The 22,009-nt window shown below is 36.3% G+C and overlaps 1 protein-coding gene across 8 annotated transcripts in view; it reads left to right on the top strand.

The window, feature by feature from the left end:
- ZMAT1 (zinc finger matrin-type 1) overlaps positions 1-21,463 on the top strand; it is a 50,399-nt gene extending 28,936 nt beyond the window's left edge. For 2 of the 8 annotated variants that reach the window (XM_034949483.3, XM_055106265.2), the window contains exons 3-7: positions 5,504-5,605; positions 5,682-5,856; positions 7,858-7,923; positions 17,019-17,118; positions 18,932-21,463. In XM_034949483.3, coding sequence (XP_034805374.2) covers positions 5,504-5,605; positions 5,682-5,856; positions 7,858-7,923; positions 17,019-17,118; positions 18,932-20,243 — 1,755 coding nt within the window. In that variant the 3' untranslated portion in view covers positions 20,244-21,463. Of the gene's footprint in view, positions 1-5,503; positions 5,606-5,681; positions 5,857-7,854; positions 7,924-8,978; positions 9,286-9,328; positions 16,554-17,018; positions 17,119-18,931 lie in introns of those variants that run through there. The other 6 variants (XM_034949482.3, XM_034949485.3, XM_034949484.3 and 3 more) reach the window with 4 other exon arrangements.
- Positions 21,464-22,009: the final 546 nt, after the last annotated feature.

Raw genomic sequence — 22,009 nt, 5'->3', positions numbered from 1 at the left:
GAAAACTGAGACCAAGAGGATTAATACTTCTCCATGGCTAATCACTGGTATGACTAAGCCTAAAAATGATTTCTTCTTATTTCATATCCAGTGTTCTTTCCCTTCATTTGGTGTTGCTTCATGTTTCTACATTATCTGATGAGCTGTTGGATTTCTTTCATATCTGGTATCTAGGTTACCAAAAATACTAGATACATTCATTTAAAACTAATGTAATGCCAGTTCTACTTTTTTAAACATCTCATCTTGTTCTTCCCATTGCTAATCTTATTGGTAATTATATTTTAGTCCTAATGTTGGTTGAAATTAATTTACTATAATTACAGATAGGGAAATTGTGTGACTGTGGATTGAGAGGAGGTAGGGTTAAGTCTTAATTCCACCATTGACTAGTTACATAAGCTTTGGCAAGTCACTTTACCTTTCTGAGCATGTTTCTTGGACCTGTAAAGTGAGAGTGGTAAAAACCTCTTACTATACTTGTGAGAATTAAGTGAAATCAAATGTGTGAGAGTGCCTAGAACATCTTTAGACTCCATAGATCAAAGATTTAGAATTAGTAACAGAGACAGACAGTCAAGGGGCTCTGTGATAACTACAATTTATCCATTTGGACCATTTTAATTTATATTGGAAAAACAGCTTTTTATGGAATCATAAAGCACTATTCAGTCTAGAAAACAGGCAAAAATACAAGAAAATAGATATAAATTATAATTCTATCACTTGTAGTTAACCATTATTGAATTTCTCTTTTGCTTCTGTGATTCCAATATGATTTCTGCACACACACACACACACATATACACATGCATTTTTACAAAAAAGATATACAGACTCTCAGTATAGTATTGTAAAATATAACAGTATTGCAGAAGTTTTGAAGTTTAATGAGGTTGTATTTATTAATATTTCTTTTGTGTCTGCGCTTATGTGTTTAATAAACCATTCTATACACTTTTGTCATATACTTTCCTCTATTTTCTTCTAAAACTTTGAAGATTTACTTCTTATGTTATAATTCATCTGGTATTGATTTTCGTGTATGGAGGGTGACAACAGGTTTTTCATATGGATAGCCAGTTGTTCCAGCACTATTTATTGTATAGTCCAGCCTTACCTCATTGATTTGTAGTGGCACCTCTATTGTATGCTAATTTCCACATATATATTGGTTTGTTTTGAGACTTTTATCCTGTTTTATTGTATTAGCCTGGTTTCCTATATCTACAACAATTTCACCTTTAAAATAAGTCATAGCTTTCAAATGAGTCACAATATCTGTAGAAGAAATTTATATGACATTAAAAATTTTTAAATCATAAACTAAATTAAAAATATATGCCACACATTAGTTGATACTTATAACCTATATAACTAACGAAGGATTCGTGTCTAGAATATAGAAAGGACTACAAATCAATTAGAACAAGAAGCAAATAGAAAAATGGGAAAGTGATGTGAACAGTCCATAGAATAGATACTCAGCTTCACTAGTGATCACACAGGACATGCAAGTTAAAATAATAAACTATCATATAAGAACCATAATACTGGCAAAAATTAAAATCTAATAACACTTAACACTTCAAGATAATATAGGGAAACACTCTCATCGCTGCATTTGGAGATGTAAACTGCTTCAAAATTTTATACCTGGTAAAGTTGAAAATCCACACTCCTTAAAGGCCAAGAATTCCACTTCTAGGTATCTATTCTAAAGGAACTTTTGAACATGTATATTGGGAGATCTATTTATATATGTTAATTGCAGCAATGCTTGTGTTAGCAAAATAAACTGAAACATAATTGTCCTAAACAGGGAACTGGATAGGTAGCATATGGAGTAGAATATTATAGCATGAATGAACTAGAGCTATATGTATCAATATCAATAAATCTCATAAATAAAATACTGAGTTTTAAAAAGCAATTTGGAAAGAATATGTATCAAATGATTCCACTTTTTATAATCAATTTTTACAAGATAGTAATATATAAAACTATTTATGGATATGTATGTGTAGTAAAGGAATAAAAGCATGAAAGGAAATCAGGTACACCAACTTTAAGAGAGAGAGAGGAAGAAAGGATTGTGAGCATGAGGGTATAGGATTGTATCTGTAAAATTTTACCTCTTTTAAAGGAAATTTGAGAGAAATGCAACAAAGTGTTAAAACTGAATAGTGGGTATGGGTTTCGATTATATTGTTTCCTGTTCTTTCCTATACAATGGGTATATTTCACATTTTAAAATTATGTAGACCATCTATGACAAACCCACAGCTAATATAATACTGAATAGGGAAAAGTTGAAAGGCATTCCCTCTGAGGAATGGAACAAGACAAGGATGCCCACTCTCACCACTCCTCTTCAACATAGTACTGGAATTCCTAACCAGAGCAATCAGACAAAGAAAGAAATAAAGGGCATCCAAATCTGTAAAGAGGAAGTCAAACTGTCACTGTTTGCCGATGATATGATCGTTTACCTTGAAAACCCTAAAGACTCCTCCAGAAAGCCCCTAGAACTGATAAAAGAATTCAGCAAAGTTTCTGGATACAAGATTAATGTACACAAATCAGTAGCTCTTCTATACACCAACAGCGACCAAGCAGAGAATCAAATCAAGAACCCAACCCCTTTTACAATAGCTGCAAAGAAAAAAAAATTAGGAATATACCTAACCAAGGAGTCGAAAGATCTCTGTAAGGAAAACTACAAAACACTGCTGAAAGAAATCATAGATGACACAAACAAATGGAAACATATTCCATGCTCATGGATGGGTAGAATCAATACTGTGAAAATGCAATCTACAAATTCTGTGCCAAAAGCAATCTACAAATTCAGTGCAATCCCCATCAAAATACCACCATCATTCTTCACGGAATTATAAAAAACAATTCTAAACTTCATATGGAACCTAAAAAGAGCCCACATAGCCAAAGCAAGACTAAGCAAAAAGAACAAATCTAGAGGCATCACACTACCTGATTTCCAACTATACTATAAGGCCATAGTCACCAAAATAGAATGGTACTGGTATAAAAATAGGCACATAGACCAATGGAACATAATAGAGAACTCAGAAATAAACCCTAATACTTAAAGCCAACTGATCTTCAACAAAGCAAACAAAAATATCAATTGGGGAAAGGACACCCTATTCAACAAATGGTGCTGGGATAATTGGCTAGCCACATGTAGGAGAATGAAACCGGATCTTCATCTCTCACCTTATACAAAAATCAACTCAACATGGATTAAAGACTTAAACCTAAGACTTGAAATTATAAAAATTCTGGATGATAACAATGGAAAAACCCTTCTAGATACTGGCTTAGGCAAGGATTTCATGACCAAGAACCCAAAAGCAAATGCAATAAGAACAAAGATAAATAGCTGGGACCTAATTAAACTAAAGAGCTTTTGCACACCAAAAGGAACAGTCAGCAGAGTAAACAGACAACCTACAGAGTGGGAGAAGATCTTCACAATCTATACATCTGACAAAGGACTAATATCCAGAATCTACAACAAACTCAAACAAATCAGTAAGAAACAAGCAATCCCATCAAAAAGTGGGCTAAGGACATGAATAGACGATTCTCAAAAGAAGATATGCAAATGGCCAACAAACACAAGAAAAAATGCTCCACGTCACTAATGATCAGGGAAATGCAAATCAAAACCACAATGCGATACCACCTTACTCCTGCAAGAATGGCCATAATCAAAAAAATCAAATAACAGTAGTGTTGGCGTGGATGTGGTGAACAGGGAACACTTCTACACTGCTGGTGGTAATATAAACTAGTACGGCCACTATGGAAAACATTGTGGAGATTCCTTAAATAACTAAGAGTAGAACTATCATTTCATCCAGCAATCCCACTACTGGCTATCTACCCAGAGAAAAAGAAGTCATTATTCAAAAAAGATGCTTGCACACGCATATTTATAGCAGCACAATTCACAACTGCAAAATCGTGGAACCAAAGCAAATGCCCATCAATCACTGAGTGGATAAAGAAACTGTGGTATATATACACTGGAATACCACTCAGCCATAAAAAGGAATGAATTAGCAGCATTTTCAGTTATCTGGATGAGATTGGAGACTATTATTCTAAGTGAAGTAACTCAGGAATGGAAAATCAAACATCGTATGTTCTCTCTGATATGTGGGAGCTAAGTTACGAGGATGCAAGGCATAAGAATGATACAATGGACTTTGGGGACTTGGGGGGAAGAGTGGAAGGGAGGCGAGGAATAAAAGACTACAAATATGACACAGTGTATACTGCTCGGGTGCTGGGTGCACTAAAATCTCACAAATCACCACTAAAGAACTTACTCATGTAACCAAATGCCACCTGTACCCTAATAACTTATGGAAAAGTATAATTAAATTAAATTTTAAAAATAAATAAAATTCTGTAGAGAGAGTGATTATCTCACATTATGTGCTCAGGAAATGTTAGTTTCCCTTCCCCCTACACCAACATCTTAGTTATTCTTACATATTTGGTTATATATTTGTTAGTGATTATTTCTAATGTCTCTTAAACCCAGAAGGATTTCTTTTCTCACATAAAAGAATTTGCAAGGGAGGTAGTAGAGGGCTGATATGACAGCTTTATAACATTATCAGGGACCTAGGCTTTTTTTTTTTTGAGACAGAGTCTCTGTCGCCTAGGCTGGAGTGCAGTGGCGCAATCTCGGCTCGCTGCAACCTCCACCTCCCGGGTTCAAGTGATTCTCCTGCCTCAGCCTCCTGAGTAGCTGAGATTACAGGCGCACACCACCACGCCCAGCTAATTTTTGTATTTTTAGTAGAGACAGGGTCTCACATGTTGGTCAGGCTGGTCTCGAACTCCTGACCTTGTGATCCGCCCACCTCAGCCTCCCAAAGTGCTGGGATTACAGGCGTGAGCCACCACGTCTGGCGGGCATTTTCTGTCTTTCTGCTCTGATGAACTGGTTTTCCTCCTCAATGTCACCATGGTCCAAAGATGACTGTTGAAACTCCATCCTTTGTATCTTAATTCCAAAATCAGTAAGGAAGAAGAGTAGAATAAGGGCTTATGGCCCAGTCATTTAAGGAGGCTTCCCAGAGGTTCTACATAACACTTCAAATTATATCTTATTGACCAGAATCTAGTTACATGGATACATCTTGCTGAAAGGAAGGCTGAAAAACATAGTCTTTTAACTGGGTACATTGCTCAAGATCTGTAACTAAGTAAAAAGAAGATATTTGATATTGGGCAGCAATTAGGAATCCATTTCAAAAACAAGAATCTAAAAGTTATTGGCTTCTAAATTTAGCATTATTTTCATTTTAACTGACATTTAGAGATTTGAAATCATGTGAGTCTGTACCAAGTTTGACTAAATATATTAACACACGTGAGTGCCATCCTCAAATTCAGAAAGGTGTAAATTTTGAATGACTCTTTTATTGAATAAACAAAGTCATATTATATCTTTTTTCAGGGTGAAAAACATGCTCAAAATGTTAGTTTTTATTTTCAAATGCATGGGGAACAAAATGAAGTGCCTGGTAAGAAAATGAAGATGCATGTTGAGAATTTTCAGGTGAGTGATGTGTGTTGGTATTGTAATCCAAACTTTGAGTTATTGAATCTTTCCAACAAGATTGTGCCTATTTCAGGTGCATAGGTATGAAGGAGTGGACAAAAACAAATTTTGTGATCTCTGCAACATGATGTTTAGCTCTCCACTTATTGCTCAGTCTCACTATGTGGGAAAGGTCCATGCTAAAAAACTGAAGCAATTAATGGAGGAACATGATCAGGCATCTCCATCAGGATTTCAACCAGAGATGGGTAAGGTTCCATTCACCTCTTGATCTTCAATGCAGGATCTACCTATCATGTTTTGTCTAACTCTGCCATATCCTTTTTAGTGGGGGAGACTTTCACCCCAGTTGAAATAACTTGATTATTATTCTTCTTCCCAGTTAATCTCTGTGTCTGTCTTTGTCATTTAACATGGAGATTTTAATTGCTACTTGATTTTTAAGAAATGTTGTGACCTCTCCTTTTCAGTTCACCAAATTCAAACAAAAGCAAGTGATTTGCTATACTGCTATAAAGAAACAACAGTAAGCAGCTGGAGCTTTGTCAGTTTCTTTTTTTTTTTTTTTTTTTTTTTAGGTAGACACTTTGTTCCACCTTTACTCTTTTTTTTTTATAATGTCTTTTTTTTATTATTATACTTTAAGTTCTAGGGTACATGTGCACATTGTGCAGGTTAGTTACATATGTATACATGTGCCATGCTGGTGCGCTGCACCCACTAACTCGTCATCTAGCATTAGGTATATCTCCCAATACTATCCCTCCCCCCTCCCCCCACCCCACAACAGTCCCCAGAGTGTGATATTCCCCTTCCTGTGTCCATGTGATCTCATTGTTCAATTCCCACCTATGAGTGAGAATATGCGGTGTTTGGTTTTTTGTTCTTGCGATAGTTTACTGGCAATGATGATTTCCAATTTCATCCATGTCCCTACAAAGGACATGAACTCATCATTTTTTAATCAAATAATAAAATCTTCACTTTTTACTTCTTCCCCTTGGCGTCTTTTTTGCGTTAGTATTTTCCAAAACATTATCTCATATGAGTGTTCAAATCAATGTCTTCACCATAATGTAGTTATGTGTTTCCTACTAACTGTAGGCAAAAAAAAAAAGTTACTGACTCTCTTTCTATTATGACAGCCTATTTCTTTCTTCCTATAAATAAGAAGTACTACCAGCATCATCAGTTAGTTACTGAGTACTTATTTTATGTTAAATCCTGAAAATACAGGGAATTATAAAAACATTGCGTCTTTCCTTCTCCTGGTGATGTTGGGTCACCAGCACATATGAGAAAACTGACTCAAAGTTGCCCAAGATGGCAGAGTATACCCCGGAAAACCCAACTTGTATTTTTATAAATGGATGTGCTAGAACAAGAAAAGATGATTAATCCTCTGTAGTAAATAATTTACCACATTCTTTGTAGCTTCAACACTTTAGGACTAAGGCATGCCTGCCATGGAAAATTCACCAACATCAATTTTGAACTCATAGTATAATTTGAACTCATCAATTTTGAACTCATAGTCACCCAGCAAAGTCAATGCCACAAGATATGTTATTAAAACTTTTATTTTCTTAATAAATGAAGCCAGAATTATTTTTTTTAATTTAGTCTCTAATTTTTATACATTTTTTCTGCCTGTCATTCAAAAGATAGACAGAATCAGTGTGCCCTAAAAGAAAAAACATCTTATAAAAGCTTTATCTTCAGTCCCAAAATTTATCAACTTGGGCTCAGAGAGGAGGATAAATAAAAGAGCTATGAAATACTGGAATTGTAGGAACATGTATAGTTTTATAGTCTTAAACAACTGCATAGATTTTATTCTGATGCAGACATCACAAATGTAGAATGAATAGATGCCTTACTTTGTTACTCAAGAAAGACTAACTTAGAAGTTAATATCATATGTTTTATCCTCACTAATTTTAAAGAATCATAAGATGGCTATCATACTTTCATTGATTTTTGTATGAATATAATCAGGCAATGCCTAATACAGAATACTACTTCCTTCTCATATCAAACTTGGTGACAAATTCATATTCACACTTCCATTCTCACAGAAGGAAATTCTTTTTTACTTTAGAAGCTTTATCCAGCAGCTGTCTGTTGAAAAAAAAAAGTCCAGGGAGTGGGTTTTTAGAGAATTATAAATTTCCCTAGTACTTTACAATAAATGCAGTTCTAATATCTGAAAATGTGTTTATCACTTCTTATTACAACTATTTCAGCAGGAGTGCCTCTTACTACTTCTGCAGAGTCAACATTCCTGAAGCCCCTTCCTGTCAAGCCTCCTCCAGGTGGGATTAAAGACAAGACTATGCCTTCCTCTCCCAGCAGTGATTTGGGTTTGAATAATCAGAGCAAATTTTGCAAGCTCTATCCTGCTTCCTTTAATAGTCCAGTAATGACTCAACAACATTATGTTGGGAAAAAAAAAACACAAAAGAAATGAAGCCTGGGAGACATTTTTAGACAAAATAAGAGAGAAATCTCTTCCAGCAAAATCAAATGTAAATGGTAAACATAAAATTATCCCAAAACTTTTTCATAGGAAGTTTGTGTTTTATAAAACATACTAGCTTATTTACATACCATTTTACTCTTCTTGAGTGAGAGGTTGATAGTATTCATGGAATCATAGAATTTTATAAGGACTTACAAGTCCATCTAACTCGATCTGTTCATTTCCTAGGAAATGAGAACCTGAATGGTTTAGATGACCCCTCTTAATTTTAGAATCAAACATAGGAATTCTCATGGTTTCATGTTATTTTAGGTAAATAAGGATCCTTAGGTATATACATAAGGAAGCATTTTAAATTAATATCATGTGGTTATATCATTTTTACTAAGTATGTTTTAAGTGTCTCTTTGGTGCTAGGCTAGTCATTCTTGGGAATACAGTTCCCTAAAGGAGCGAGCGTGTAAACTAGTTAGGTTAATAATAATACTTCATTGCAAGAGCCGACAGGCGCATTTTTGTGTACATATTTTTGGTAACTAGATAAGTGAAGCATAATGGTCCAGAAAAATCTTCATATATTTAGATGATTTTCAGTGGATAGAAGTGGGAAGAAGAAAGGATGAACCAAAGGGCTTGGAGCTAAGAGTGGCAAGAATTCAGGCACAGTAAAGAGACTGATCCTGACTGGAGTGATCCACTTGCTCTTCTAACCATATTTTTTTTTCATTTTTCCCCCCACAGGCACCTTCTCACTACTAGTGTATTTTATTCCCCTTTCATATTCTCTCTTCCACCCACTTCTTTTCCTCCACTCACTATTATTTTTCAGTTCTTTCTTTACCCAGCCTTTCTCCTTCATGTGAAAACATTCATTCTTCTCTCCTCCTTGAAGCTCTATTCTTTGTCATATGTAACTCTTTATGCTCTGGTTCTTCTCCTCTATTTCTGTTTCTTTTTTGTTTTCTCTATGGGCTCTTTTTTTATTCATTACCTAAATGTAGGTATTCCCATGGTTTCATCCTTGACCTTACTCTACAAACACGATTTCTATTTCCCTGATTTCATTTCTCATCTGTATGCTTATGACCTTTCTGTCAAGTATTAGATTCACATATCCAAATGGCAGCTACTGCTTCACCTGGATGCCTCATAGCCATTTCAAATCCACCTAGTCATTCAAAGTAGAAACCCACAGGTAACTATGAACCCCCAAACACCACCTTCTTAACTTCATATATTTAATGAAGCACCAAGCTGTGACTCTTCTACCTCCTGAATACTACTCTCCCCTTATCTCCAGCCCTGCGCTTCACACATTAGTTCAGGTCCTCAAGATCTTTCCTAGAGGTTTGCTACTCAGTGTGTGGGTTGTGGATCAACACCATTGGCATCACCTGGGAACTTGTTAGAACAAGGACTCTCAGGCCCCACTGCAGACCTACGGAATCAGAATCTGCATTTTAACAAGATCTGTAGGTGATTTGTACTGAATAAGTTTTGAGAAGTGATTGCCACAACCTCCTAACTACTCTTTCTGCCTCCAGTTTTGTTTCCCCAAACCCACCCCCAATTTAACCACTAGAGTGTTTGACTTAAAGTGTAAGTATTTCCATGTCATTCCCCTTCTTTAAAACCCTTCATTGTTCCTTCATCTTCTAAATATAAAATCTAAGCTTCATAGCTCTCCACCATCTTGTTTCTGCCTGCCTTCTCCAGGCTTATCCCCTGCTACTTCCTGGCATGATCTATGTGGGTCAGTACCTGCAAACTACATATGGTTGCCAGAAACTATTACCCTGTTTTTTGTGTCTGTGCCCTCGTTCATGCTGCCACTTTGTCTGGAATATCCCTATAACACTTCCCCTGGCTAACTCCCCCTCATTCAGTTACTTCAGGGTTAATCTTATGTGCTTCCTTAACCTGCATTTCTAAGTATCTCTGCATGTGTCTGTCTCCAATTAGAATGTAAGGTCTTTGAGGCAAGGGACTTCATCTAATTCATCTATATTTCCAGTGCTATAGATAGAAACTCGCACAGAAATAGGACCACTTCAATAAAGATTAGCTTAATACATGCATCAGATAACTATTAATTATCTTTATTTGTTGAGTGCTTCTCCTGTTTTCTGGTCTTTCAGGTTTCTACTTAGTGTGATTCAGCATATCCCAGAAAGTTACATAGAGATACGTGTTTTTATCTAGGATTATGAAGAATGTTGATTTAGGCAAGTGTAGAAATACAAGTGCTAGGGCTTCTGAAAGTAGGAGTATATGTTCAGAGAAATGACAACTTTCACTTGTTAAGGTATTTTTCCTGTTGCTAGGTTGAGTGTATCTGAAATAAGGGGCTTCTAATTTTCTAGCATTAGGTAAATTTGAACTGAGTTAACTATGAGAAGTGTGTGCACTCCTGTCACTTCTAAATGGGGGGGCCATTTTGGCACCCTGAAGTTTTAATGTTATTAGAATGATGAAAGAAGGATTTTGGTGAAATTATCATCTGATGGTGGAGGAGAGGGGATGATCATCAGCATAATTTAATCCAGTCATTGGAATCACTTTACATTAGCCTCTGAAGCTAGAGCTCAATAGATTTTTCAACCCTACCTTGGCTCTTTCATTTTGAGAGCAGTAAACATTTGAACATTAAAAAATACCTGGAGAATTTTAACTAGCTAATGACAATTTCAAAGAACAGTAACAGCAGATGCCCTCATTACAAGTGAGTAAGTGGTAATAATTTAACATATGCCACCTTAACTGTTTCACTCATCACCCATTTTCTTCTGTCTGCCTTCCTCTCCATCTGCTATTGTTTATATATGTTTCTCTCATATCTAATCTTTCTCTTTTTCTTCATCATTCTCACTGCTTTCTTCATGTCCCTCATCCAGCTCAGATCTTATTAGCACAGGAATGGCTACCATAACGATATGGAACTAAAGTATGTATGTATTTTTTATTTATTATATTTGTTTTGTTTATCTTACTAATTTTTGGCCCCATTATTGCACTCAGATGCCTCACCTTCACCTATAACTCAACATACCTAAAACGGAATTAATAATCTCTACAGTCAACTTGAATTTCTCAAGTTTTCTGTCTTTGCTAGTAGTTCCAATGTTTATTAGTCACCTACACTTGAATCTTTGAGGCTGTCTTTGACTACTTAATTATCTATATCCTATCCATTAGCAAATCTTATCAAATCTTAGAACTATTTCTCCTTTCTGTAGCCATTCATTACATTTCTACTACCATCACCTCACACCTTAATGCTGTAACAACCTTCTGGAAAGCTTACTTATACCTCATTGTTATTCTCTCACTCCCTAGTAGCAGGATTTCAACCCTGGATCAGTTCCACCCTATACATTTTCTACTTCTGCATAAAGCCTACTGAGTGATGCTGTGGAAAATTATAAACTATAGAGATTGGGTATGTTTTCAGAGTCTTGGTACGTAACCTCTTTGGACCTTTAGTCCTACTTAATCTGTTTCCTTTTCCTTCACTTTCCCCTTAGCGACAATTTTAAACCTATATCATTCTTCAAGACTCTCTTCCCCCGCTACACTCCTTCTCTTCACACTTCTCAGACAAGCTCCTTTGTGATTTCATCAAGAAAAATTTGGCCATCAGATGTGGATTACTACCAAGTATCTTGGTTTAACTAAATCCTCCTGTAACCCTTAGTTCTCCTTTAACTACTACATTCTCCCCTTCCCTTCTTAACCAAGTTATTTTTAAAATGTAGTACACTCTTACTGTCTCCACTTATTATTTACTCAACTCACTGCCGTTCTTTGGTGCTTATTCCCTCAGCCTTCACACCACCAGTCTACCACCTCACTGTAACTACTACTCACAGTGGCAAAGTGACTTCTAAATTTGTAAGTCCAATGAACATCTTTATTTAGCTCCTTTGACATCACTCTCTCCTGTTCATTCTTATAATTTGCTGTCCTTTGCTTTGGTGGACTTTTCATAGGCTCATCTTTCTCTACCATCTTTCTTTAAAGAATGGCATTCTCCAGGGTTTTATCAGTGTGTTGCTATTCCTGTGCCCACCCATACATTATCTTCAGGAGATTTCATCCACTCTGATTATTTTGACTATCCACCCCCGTGTTCTGACATCTCCAAAATCTCTCTGACCTATCTTCTGCCTTTCATACTCCTGTATATAACTGCCTGTTGGATGCCTTTACATGAAAGTTTTGTAGCTATCTTAGACCCTGTGTTCAAACTTACACTATTCACCATTGCCTACTCTCCCACCCATTAAAACAACACATACATCTGAAGTTCCAATTTCAGTTAATGGGATCACCACCCAACCACTTACCAAATTAGGTTTCTGGGAATTATTTTAGACTTCTCTAGATTCTTTCCTCTCCCCAATCCATCACAGTCATTCTGTCGCTAACTTTTGCCAGTTTTAAAGTTAAATGTTACACCAATCTCCCTGCTTCTTTCTACCCCTACTGAGACCCATCTAGTCCATGTCCTCATTATGTCTTGCTTGATCTCCTTACTTCTAGGCTTACTCTTCTTTAATTAATCCTTTGTATTGCAGCCACAGAAGAGACTCATCTAAAACACACAATTGACCAACCACGTCACTTAATACATAAACCACTTCAAGGTTTCCCAAAGCACAGAATAAAAAATTTAGGCTCCTTAGCATAACATATAAGTATTTCTTTGATCTGACCCATTTTGCCTCTTCCCATCTCTTTCTCTTATGTTTTACTCTACAACAATTCCAAATTTTAAGAAGTTCCTGTAAGCACGTCTATGCTTTTTTCATGAATTTTTGTACCTAAAACACTCTTCTCAACTCTTTTCAGGTTAACTATTCATCATCCCTCCAAGTTTAGCTAAGACATTATCTCTTCCAGTAGCCTTTTTCAGACCCCCGTATTATGCTAAGTGCCCCTGCTTCTTTGTGCTCGCATACCTCTTAAACATACCTCTCTTACTTTTACCAAGTGAGACGGAAATTTTTTGTTCATGTATCTTTCTCACACTGGATTTGTGAACAACTTGGCTGTTTCATTCATCTTGTATCCCTGGCATCTAACCTGATGCTTGGTGCCACATAGGTATTCAGTATTTGTTAAACCAATTATTTGGATTCAACACATTGTGCTGATTTCTGTCTCTGCCATACTTGATATTATTTTCATCCCCTGGAATGCCCTTACCTGCTTTCTTACAAATTCAAATCTTTTCTGTCCTCAAAGATCCATCACAACTTCTCTTACTGTTCTAGTTCTTTGTGTTCTCCCCTTTCTCTGATTTCTCATAGGCTTTACTGTTCATTGACAATTGATACAATTATAGCCCCTCAAGGGAATTAGCTTCTCTGAGACAAAGGATTATATTTTATTCTGCAGTATCCTTCTTAGTGCTTTATATGGTAATGAGGGCATAATTTTTTCTCAATTCATATTTGCAAATTGTTTATTGAGAGTCAGTGTTGTATAGAGGGATAAACATAGATTTGGAGATACAGTCACTTGCCAAGTTGCACCGCAGATTCCTCTGGTATAAAATGAAAATAATGTGACTCTACAGGATTGAATAATAATTAACTGAAGTAGTATATATAGTACCCATCGCAGAATAGGTTTGTAACAAATGTTAGGTTTGTAAAAATGTTTTGTCCTGTCATAATTTTAAAATAGGTAAATTGGACATTTTCTGTTTTTCTTTATAACATAAATCCGATATTCACATGCAGTTTTTTTCCAACTTTTATTTTAAGTTCATGGGTGCATGTGCAGATGTGAAGGTTCGTTATATAAGTAAATGTGTGCCATGGTGGTTTTGCTGCACAGATCATCCCATCACCTAGGTATTAAGCCCAGCGTCCATTAGCAATTCTTCCTGACAGCTGCAGTTTTGATTATGTGCAGCTCTCAATTGGCTTTTCCCCGTTTAAGATGTTAGACCAGTGGTTCTCAGCCTTGACTAATTAGAATCATGTGAGGAGCTTTTAGAACTCCCATTGCTCATGCCAACCCTCCAATCAATTAAATTACCATCTCTGGGACTTACACATTTGTGTTTTGTTTTCTCTTTTTTGACTCCCTAAGTGATTTTTATATGGAGCCAAGATTGAAAACAGTGTTAGACACGCACTTTCCCAATTTATGCTTTGAAAACAAAGACCTTAGTTCAGAGACTTATGAGATAGGGTTATGATTAGGGGAAGAGTAGGCCCCACAAGTTTCAGGTTAGTGAAGATTCTGAAGGGTACAAGCGATAAAGGAGCCTGAGTTTCTGGGTGAACTCAGAAACAAGGAATCCTAGAAGGGCTGAGAGCAGAACAGCCAAGAACAGAACAGAACCTCGGAATAGTCTCTGAAATAAAAGAGTGGAGAGTATAAGAAACAGAATGGAGGCAGGCCCCAGGAGGATTCATTCAGGAATTCTGACCTTGGGGCCATAAATAGGTTTCATATCTTCACAGAAAGGGTTTACACAACTTTTGTATATCATTTTCTGAGATGTCTGAATCCTAGAAAAAGATAAAGAACATCAGTATGTGAAAAATCCAAGGGCTAAGGTAATGGTAATCAGACTACAGTTCTAGAAATGCCTCTGGATCTTTAATACATGACTGGCAGCTCTTCTAAACCTCTATGTTACCTCTATTAGAATATTATTTCTGATGTAGTTTGTGGAGAAACAAAGCAGGAATGGAGGAGAACACTGTATACAGTATACTTTATAAGCACTAAATAAATATGTAAAAACTCTGAAATATAATCTGAGTTTATAGTCATAATGAAGATTATTAGCTCAATAATCTAGGGTAGAGGTGTCCAATCTTTCGGCTTCCATGGGCCACGTTGGAAGAAGAATTACCTTGGGCCACACATAAAATACACTAACACTAACAATAACTGATGAGTTAAAAAAGTCACATAAAAATCTCATAATGTTTTAAGAACATTTGTGAATTTGTGTTAAGTCACATTCAAAGACACATTGGGCCACATGTGGCCTGTGGGCTGCAAGTTGGACAAGCTTGATCTAGGGCAAGTGCTCAACAGTGGCTGCACAGTTAAATCGTGTGTAAAGCTTTCAAAAAGTAAGGGTGCCTAATTCCACTCCTAGAGATTCTGATTTAATTGGTCTGACATGGAGCTGTAACATCAATATTTTTAAATTTTTCCGTATGATTCTAATGTGTAACCAGCATTGAGAACCACTAATCCAGAGGAAACCAGGACTCCTGCTTATCTTGCACAACTTGGGTACCCTCAAAATATATCGTATTGGCAAAGTTAATCTGAGCCTAAGTTCCAGCACCTGTAAAAGATGGTACGAATTTCCTAAAAGAGGTTGTGAATATGTACTCTCCTGGGTTTAGTCCTTAGCTTTGCAAGAAGTCCAAAATCTTCAAGATGATCAGCCTCAAATCAGGGACTCACTAACCGCAAACAAACTTGAAAGTGGCTGATAACTAACTGGAAAGATATTACTTTAATATGTTTCTCACAAAGCCTGTGATAATCATTTGCCATATTTGTGATCATAGAAATTTCTTGTCCCTGCCCTAGAAACATTGAATCATGTTCTCCAGGGGAGAGCCTGGGAATCTATATTTTTAACTGACACCCCAGTTGATTTTTATCAAAGAAGTCTGGGAAACATTGTACTTTAAGTTATTGTATTGTCATTCTGGTATTGATTTATGGTAAGAGGAGATACATATTTCCATTTCCTAGTTTTTCTTGATGTCTGTCATCCAGGGTATCCTTTTCTTGGTATCAAAGAATATGAAAAACCAATTATAATCAGAAAGTGACTTAGTATGCATGAAATTAGAGCATAGAAAAGGATAGTTTTGAGGGAACATTTCATTCATATTTTGACATAACCTGCTGAGTTTTCCTGGGCCCGCAATAGCCAGTAGTGCGCAGCCTCATTTTCTTCAGAGTCAGCATCTTTCTTTCCCCTTGCAAGCAGTCTCCTGTTTCTATGAATAGTCTTTGCTCAGACAAGGCCAATATACTTGATAATAATTAATTTAGCTTCTTTGAAATGATTAGGTCACTTTTTGGTTTAAAAGATTACCGTGGTTGTCCCTAAAATCTTTGCACGTACCAATTTATTTCCTCCTCCCTAGGGTCAGAATGATTTTATATTTGGCTTATGAAATGTATGAATTTCCTTCTTCTGGTCAAAGATAAAGTGGAAGGATGATGAGATTTTTAAAAAATTAATGTATCCCTTGCTTCTAATTCTACCTACAAAGCGGAATAGTGTGCTAGTTACTATATAGTTCCTAGTGTATAGCTTTTGACTCTTTTGAAGTGGTAACTAGTAGTTTTGTTTTAGAATTTTGCTTTCAGCTTTTATCCTGAGAGTGGGGCTCACTGAACCTCTCTCCTTTCTAAAATCTGTGGAAATTACTTTTGGTAACTAAGGCACTGCAGTGATCTCAGGTAAGAGAGTAAAAAATTTGCCTTTATTTGTTTTTAATGTTTTGGGACGTTTCAGGTTTTGGTTGGGTGGAAACAGAGTTGGGGCAAACAAAAAGAGGCTGGTTAAGAGATTCAGAGGCAAAGGTTGGTTGGCCATGCTAAATTTCAGGTGCCTGTTGCACCTCCATGTAGCAACAGTAAGTAGACAGATAGCAGATTCTTAGGGAAGAAGTTAAGCTAGAGAAGCAGTGTGGTGTGGTGTAAAGAATTCTGGGCATTCAATTAAGAGGTGTGGGCTCTGAGAGGCTAACACTACTACTAACTTGCTCTGTGACTTTGACCAAGTCATTTGACCTCTCTGGGCCCCATCTTTATTGGAAAATGTCAAGTAGATGGTCTCTAATAAATTCTTGTCCAGTTCTAACATCATGTGATTCTAAATGTATTTATACTGACCTTCTTAACTTGAACTCTTTGTTTTTTCAGCATTTAGTATGAGAACCTATGTTTGCCATATTTGTAGTATTGCTTTTACATCTTTAGATATGTTCCGGTCCCACATGCAAGGAAGTGAACATCAAATTAAGTAAGTATTTTTGCCAAAATTTTCCTATGATGCCAAAGACCAGAGCTTCTAGTCAAGCACTCTTTGATGTATTTTACAAACTTCTTAGGCATTCATGTCCCTATGGGTTTAACCTGGGTATGGTTGGCAATATTTGTAACATATTGCATACTAGTGTCCCTCAGGGGTTCTAGTTTTAGTTCTAGTAATGATAGTGTACTGGCAAACCTGGCTAACTGGCACCCCTCCTGACTAGAGAGCAGTGTTCTTTGGAGAGATGCTAAAGGATCACTCTCACACTAACCACACAAATGCAGAGAATTTCTGGAAGGTTTGCTTGGTTCCAGGGATTCAGTGACCCAGTCACCATTTTTCCAGTGATGTATAGTGGTTAAGAACAGAGGTCTTGCTATTAGATGGACCTGGATTAGAATACCAGATCCATTTTTCTACCAAGTGTATAACTTTTGTCAGTTCTTATATAAGATTGTTATGATGAAATATAATATGTGTAAGGTGCCTGCCCTGGCACATAGTAGGAGTTCAATAAATATTTAGTCCATTTTATTCTGTTATTTCAAGGAGAGGAGAATTGAATGGACAGTTGGAGATTGGTTAGTTCAGGTAGCAAAGGGTATTTGACTATTTATCTTTGTATTGATGCTTTTAAAGTCAAGACATAGAGCCAGGCCTGGTGGCTTATGCCTGTAATCCCAGCACTGTGGGAGGAAGAGCCAAGGAGTTTGAGGTCAAGCCAGGGCAACATAGTGAGACCTTATCTCTACCTGAGAAAAAAGAAAAATTAGCCAGGTTTAGTGGCATGTACCCATGGTCACAGCTACTTGGGTAGCTAAGGTAGGAGGATCGCTTGAGTCCAGGGTGTTGAGGCTGCAGTGAACCATGATCACACCACTGCACTCTAACCTGGGCAACAGAGTGAGACCCTGTCTCAAGAAAATAAATAAAATAAAATGAATAAAATAAAATCAAGACCTATTCTTTCTGTTACATTGTTTTGTTCTAGTAGAAAATATTTCTATTATTTGTATCCGAATACTTAGAAGCTAAATTGTCTGACTTACCCAATTAACCTACATTTACATTCCTTTTTTTCAGAGATGGGTTCTTGCTCTGTGGCCCAGGGTGGAGTCCAGTGGCTATTCACAGGTTCCATCATAGTGCAGTACAGCCTCTAACTCCTGGGCTCAAGAGATCCTCCTGCTTCAGCCTCAGTAGCTGGGAATACAGGCACACACACCACACCTGGCTAGATTTATAATTCAGATTTTTAAAAATCTCAAGATTACAGAATAAACACATATCACATTTATAAGATGTATATAAGGAACTAATGAAAACTTTAAAAATGATATGACATTCAAATCAGAGCATCTGTCAGGACATTAAATATTATTTGTCCCCACCCATACATTCCAACATGCCTTAACATTTTTAGTGCTACAACAACATCAGATATATCTGCTACTTTAGACCCGTCTTCCCTTTCATCCCGGGCCAAAGGAAATTTCCTTTTCTTTTTTGCATAAAAATTGTGAGGTGCCTAGGAGATATATCATTTTCCATGCTCCTTTTTGGGGGGCATAGAAAGTCATGATTTATGGCTTTATAATGAGGTAGGTTCTCACTGTCCAATGTGCTTTTTTGACATAAAAATTCACAATTTATAGCTTTTATAATGAAGTAGGTTTTTAAAATCTGTTTGGGTTTTTAAATTTGTTGTTTTTGTTTTTTCAGACTAATACTTTTAAGAACAAATAAAATATTTAGAATAAAATAATCTAATAACAAGAATTTTCTACTGTCTTCTTTACAGAGAATCCATTGTTATCAATCTAGTGAAGAATTCAAGGAAGACACAAGACTCTTACCAAAATGAGTGTGCAGATTACATCAATGTGCAGAAAGTCAGAGGACTAGAGGCCAAGACTTGTTTCAGAAAGATGGAAGAGAGTTCTTTGGAAACCCGTAGATACAGAGAAGTGGTCGATTCCAGACCCAGACATAGAATATTTGAACAAAGACTCCCATTTGAGACTTTCCGGACATACCCAGCACCATACAATATTTCACAAGCAATGGAAAAGCAGTTACCTCATTCAAAGAAGACATATGACTCTTTCCAAGATGAACTTGAAGATTACATCAAAGTACAGAAAGCCAGAGGACTAGATCCAAAGACTTGTTTCAGAAAGATGAGAGAGAACTCTGTGGATACTCATGGGTACAGAGAAATGGTTGATTCTGGACCCAGATCAAGAATGTGTGAGCAAAGATTTTCACATGAGGCTTCCCAGACCTACCAACGACCATACCATATTTCACCAGTGGAAAGCCAGTTACCTCAGTGGCTACCAACCCATTCAAAGAGGACATATGATTCTTTCCAAGATGAACTTGAAGATTACATAAAAGTGCAGAAAGCCAGAGGACTAGAGCCAAAAACTTGTTTCAGAAAGATAGGAGATAGCTCTGTAGAAACACACAGGAACAGAGAAATGGTTGATGTCAGACCCAGACATAGAATGTTGGAGCAAAAGCTCCCATGTGAGACTTTCCAGACCTATTCAGGACCATATAGTATTTCACAAGTAGTGGAAAACCAGTTACCTCATTGCTTACCAGCTCATGATAGCAAACAGAGACTAGATTCTATTAGCTACTGTCAACTCACCAGAGACTGTTTCCCAGAAAAACCAGTACCCTTGAGCCTTAATCAGCAAGAAAATAACTCTGGCTCATACAGTGTAGAATCTGAAGTTTACAAGCACCTCTCTTCAGAAAACAATACTGCTGACCATCAAGCAGGTCATAAACGGAAACATCAGAAGAGAAAACGACACCTAGAAGAAGGCAAAGAAAGGCCAGAGAAAGAGCAGTCCAAGCATAAAAGGAAAAAGAGTTACGAAGATACAGATTTAGACAAAGACAAGAGCATCAGACAAAGGAAAAGAGAGGAGGATAGAGTCAAGGTCAGTTCAGGAAAGCTTAAGCATCGAAAAAAGAAAAAAAGCCATGATGTACCCTCCGAGAAAGAAGAACGTAAGCACAGGAAAGAGAAAAAGAAATCTGTTGAAGAAAGGACAGAAGAGGAAATGCTTTGGGATGAGTCTATTCTTGGATTTTGAATGTTTAGTTTTGTTTACCCAAGGTTGAATTGAAAAAAAAAAAACACAGTCAATATGGATTTAGAAAAAGGAACACCTGATGAAGAAAAGGAGAGGTAGATACAGTCAGTGTCACTTCAGGACACTTAGGTTTTTTTTGTATAAAAATTTAAATTGAATTAAAAGAAGGGGAAAAAAAGCCCAAACTTAACCTCTGAGAAAGAACATAAGAACTCAAGGAGAACATAAGAGAAAAGGAAACCTGTTACAGAAAAGACAAGAATCTGTGTTTTGGAATGAGTCTATTCTTGGGTATTGAACTTTTAGTTTTGTTTGCCCAAGGATTAATTGAGGAAATCAGCTAAGAAAATGGACTTTAGACAAAAGCAAGAGGATCAGATGAAGAAAAGGAGAGGTAGATACAGTCAGTGTCACTTCAGGAAAGCTATTTAAAAAAACTTGAAATTTAATTGAAAGAAGAAACAACAACAAAAGCCTAAACCTAGCCTCTGAACAACACTAACATGAGAACACAAGAACTTAAGAGAAAAAGAAACCTACTCAAGAAAAGACAGAAGAGACAGTGATTTGGGATGAGTCTACTCTAGGATTTTCAACTTTTTAGTTCTGTTCCTTCAAAGTTGAAGGAAAAAAAGTTTGGTTTTATAAAATTCATGTTATTGTAATTTTTCTAGGTGGATGGCTACTTTAATCTCTAAAAAAGCCAAGTGAAGTAAAAGTATTCAGTATGCCTTTTCCTCAAGTTACTTTCCTTCATTTTCTTAAAAAAGAAAAAAAATTATTAAATGTTTCTCACATATCTCACATATAATGTAATTTCCCTAAATGAAGTTGTCTCTACTTCTGCTCATCAAATTGCTGTGATAGTGAATTATTTATTCATGGGAGATAATTTATTTTAAAGGACAGAATTACCAAGCATTACAAAATCAGTTCTTTGCTTGGTTTTGTGTTAGTGTTGGTGGTATTTTATTGTTGTTTTTCTGTGTTTATGTGTCTCAGCTTTCTCTAAGGAATATGTATGAAATAACTTAAACTGATTTTTTCTTTGTTAAATCTAATTTGCAGTGTATTTTTGCATTTTCTAGTTCTGAAAGTGGAAAATGAAACAGTCTATAATAAACTTAGATGATATATAGTTTTAAAACGGTCTCAAAAAGTACTGATATAAGATCAGTCTATATTCTGGAAATGTTTATATTAAAGTGTTTTAATTTCTACATATTGTTTTATGTAAATGATCATTTCCCATCCAAAATTATTATTTTGGGAGTTGGAGGGGCAATAATTAAACAGTTGGCACTTAATACCTCTGAGGAGATCACACTGTGAAGTTGTAATAATTTTATATTTTCTATATCTTATCTCACAGAGGCTGATACTGAGTCTCAAACTCAGTTTAAGGTTAGGAAAATATGACCAATTAAATGGTTGAAACCGAAGAAGGAAGAATTGGTAAGTGGTAGAGGACCAGAGGGTGTTACCTTTGAATTGTTTGATTTTGACAAATTTTTTACGCTGGTGCTCCCTTTATTTATGAGCAGTACCACTAAGTATTTGAGGATCACAATGGGATAGCAGACAGTGTAATAATGGCCTGTGAATCTAAATTCCAGGATTCTGGTCTCAGTTGCACCATCAAGTTGCTCTGTGACCTTGTGAGAATACCATTAGAATCCAACTTGGAATCACTAGGAATATGAGAAGTAGGCTTTGTGTTCTCTTCATGTGTTAATCCTATCAAAAAACAAATTTATGCTCCACAC

The sequence above is a fragment of the Pan paniscus genome, chromosome X, assembly GCF_029289425.2.
Source record: "Pan paniscus chromosome X, NHGRI_mPanPan1-v2.0_pri, whole genome shotgun sequence".
In the NCBI taxonomy this organism is placed as follows: domain Eukaryota; kingdom Metazoa; phylum Chordata; class Mammalia; order Primates; family Hominidae; genus Pan; species Pan paniscus.
This window is presented reverse-complemented; position numbering and strand designations above follow the sequence as displayed.